A 3,183-nucleotide genomic window follows, 5' to 3' on the forward strand; every position below is an offset into this window, starting at 1 on the left:
ATGTAACCCCAAGCCCACATGAAGGGACAGAATACAATAAAATTTACAGTGAGATTTCCCCCAAATAAATTTGAGCTTTGACTCAGAGATTAGTTCTGAAAGGCCAGGAAAAGCAAAGCTGAAACATCCTGTGAAGACTTCAAGAACGAATTTTTTGAGCAAGGCTCATCCAAAGGTCTATGTATATTGTTAAATAGTGAAGGCCATTGAAAACCTATTTCTATGGGAAAATCTTATGATTTCCACATCCTTTTGAGATTAATGTTTCCGTTATATGTCAAACTTGTTTTGACTTTGATTCTTGTCTACACTAAGCATTCATTTATAATATTCTAACTAAATTAAAAATTTTGAGTGTTAGAAAAGTACAGCCCATATCAATTAGGGCTACAAAACCTTGAGAGAGTAGCTCTCTAACACCCATTACAGATAAATTTAGCACAGTAACTACATAAACGGAAATTAATGAGCTGTTTGCTCCTGAAATAACATACTTGAAAAAGAACTAGAATTATAAAATTTCCATTTTAACTACAAAACTAACTAAAGTTCTTTAATATAGATCTCAAAAGCCAGATCACTTGGATCATAAACAATTGACAGAAAAAAAAGTTATAAATGTACTAGACTACAGTGTTAAGTTTATTAGTTTAGCAAGTTATAACTGTACTAGATCATAACGCTAAATGCAGGTTGCAACCCAGTTTATATCATGTAAATTTAGAAAAAAAGAAGTAGCTCTGTGCATTTATGTACGTAAATGCAAGGTGTTAAAATAAGAAAAATACAGCATTTTCACTATACTTCATACACTTTTGAATTGTTTAAAATTTTTATAACAAAAATGCATGACATTTTTAATAGTAAAAAGGTTAAAAAGCAATACATTGACATAGAAAACTAAATTCAGTTTCACACTAAAATACATATTTTCACTTGTTAAAAAATAAAGCTTAGCCTTTCCCAATTCTTTCTAAATAGATTTAAAAGAAAAGATAGAACATAATGCAAAACGTACAAATTATCTCAAGTCTCACTCACTGTTTAAATAGGCTCATACCTGTACCGGCCTACCAAGGAGTCTGGGGATATCCAACAGCATTTAAAATAATTTTCAATATTTTTATTATAGTGACTTAATTTTCTGATTTTCAAGAGATAATGCTGGATTGAACTTTCCACAGATAAAGGTAAACATTACCTAGTTGCAGGAGTCAAAGCCCCAACACTCAAATCAGGTGTTATGCTCTCAGGGCTGGGCTGCACAATTTTTATCAAGCAAGGACCAAGCCAGTAAAGCCAAGTTGAATACACTGCCAAACATTGGCTGGAGTGGTCGAATTATACATCTTAACATTCTTTTTACGGAAACTTTAGGACCACTGTCTTATTTTTGAAAAACAGAGGAAACACAGGTGGAAACTTGGAGGCTTTGCCAGTGATGCAGTTCAGGTGAGAAAACACTCTTAAGCACCTTCCGTCCCTAGATGCAGACAGTAGTACACCAAGCTTTGTACTTGCCGTTTTGGCTAAGCAGGGAGTGGGGAACTTTGAATATTCTTGTTGAAAAGGTTAATTTAAAACGCTTTTCTTAAAGCAGCTTGAGTTAATGACAAGTTACACAATCCATCAATGCTGCCTGCTACATTGAAAACCCGTGCGGGATGACTGCTGGAAGCTCCGTAAGGGGGATGGATGGGTGAAGGCACAGAGCTTGGAAGGCGCCGGGGACCCCGCGTCCACCCCCGCCGCATTCTGCTCGCAGCCCTGACGTCACAGCCCGCCCCCGAGGTCACCCAGGACTTCCCTCCATCACAAAGGCCCCAGCCCCTCACCCCGGCGATCCTTCACACACCCCGGGCTCTCGCCGCCACCCCCAGGGTCCGGGTGCACCCTCCTCCACTCTCCCTAAAAGGCGCTCCCCTCCCTCCTTCCCACCACGCTACTTTTTGCCTCCCGACGCGAATCTTGCAGAGGTTGGGCTGGAGGATGGAGAAGGTCCCTGCTAGTTCTAGATCTGAGAGCCCCGGGTCAGCGACCTCAGTGTTCGCCCACACACACCAACCCAGAAATATCCCTCAACTTCGCCCAACTTGTAAAGGCTCAGTTTCAGCGTTCTGAAACCCCCTACTCCAAGCCTGCACTCTCCTTCGCCCCCAGAAGGGACTGGGAAAGGCCAGAAGGGGCGTGACACCCTACACCCCGTCCTCTTTTCCCACCCTCCTCGGCCACAGGGACCCTCAACTCCAGCCAACTCTTCCCAGAGCCCCCTCCCCTTTCTGGAACAGATTCCAGTGATCCCAGTCTCGTAGTAGGAGGTCGAGGGTCTGCTGAGGAGAGGTGACCTCCATGACCCCATTCTCCTTCCCTCCCGCCCACCGCGCCCACCCCGGGGCATCTAGGTGCCGGGCGGAGCGCGCGTACCGGGCGGCTGAGGGCCGCCCCCTGGGCTGTCTGGCTGCTGCGCGCCGGGGGCCGGGAGGCTCTTGCGTTCCTTCTGAGACTCCCTCCGGCCGCCGCCCGCGCCGGGTCTGTGGCCCGAGGCCCCAGCCGGGCTCCTGCCGCCGCGGTTGCCGGCCCCGGCCGCCGCCCCCGCCGCTTCGTCGCGCCTCTTGCGCTGCAGCTGCTGCTGGCGTCGGCGCTCGGCCTCGCGCAGGATGTCGAACGGGTCCGACTCGTCGTCTAGCAGCTGGTGGAAGCGGTTGGCCACAACACAGCCGAAACTCTCCTGCATCGCGGTGCCTGCGGCGGCCGCGGCCACAGGACTCCCCAGAGCGCCCTTCATGCCGCCGCCGCCACTGCGGGCCCGCCGCGGGCAGTCCACGCGAGCGAGTCTCAGCGAAGCCGGCAGCGAGGACCCATCCTACCCGCAGCTACCGCCCTCCCGCCCCAGCCCAGTCCCATCCCTACCAGCGCCCGCCCCCGCGCCGCCGCCACCGCCCGTCCAGCCGCTTCCCGCCAGCCAATCAGCGCACGCGGACTCGCCCCCTTTCCTGGCCAGCACGCCTGGAAACCCAATCAGCGACCGGCTGCTGGCACGTCATGCGACCTCTATGCCCCTCCCCACGATTCAGCAGGGAGGGGCTGGACCCAAAGGGCGGAGCTACTGGGAGGAGCAAGGAACCTTGCGGTCCAGGCTGCTGGACCCTGCAGGTGGGTCACGGCCATAATTTATGTTCTCTC

The 3,183-nt window shown here is 50.1% G+C and overlaps 1 protein-coding gene across 1 annotated transcript in view; it reads right to left on the reverse strand.

Annotated features, from left to right (window-relative positions):
• The window catches only part of HABP4 (hyaluronan binding protein 4), a 37,062-nt gene extending 34,178 nt beyond the window's left edge, over positions 1-2,884 (reverse strand). The window contains exon 1 of the mRNA XM_029201451.1: positions 2,425-2,884. Within this exon, the coding sequence (XP_029057284.1) occupies positions 2,425-2,785 (361 nt within the window). The 5' untranslated portion in view covers positions 2,786-2,884. The remainder of the gene's footprint in view (positions 1-2,424) is intronic.
• Positions 2,885-3,183: the final 299 nt, after the last annotated feature.

The sequence above is a fragment of the Monodon monoceros genome, unplaced genomic scaffold, assembly GCF_005190385.1.
Source record: "Monodon monoceros isolate NGI ecotype Baffin Bay Population unplaced genomic scaffold, NGI_Narwhal_1 Super_Scaffold_5, whole genome shotgun sequence".
Taxonomy (NCBI): domain Eukaryota; kingdom Metazoa; phylum Chordata; class Mammalia; order Artiodactyla; family Monodontidae; genus Monodon; species Monodon monoceros.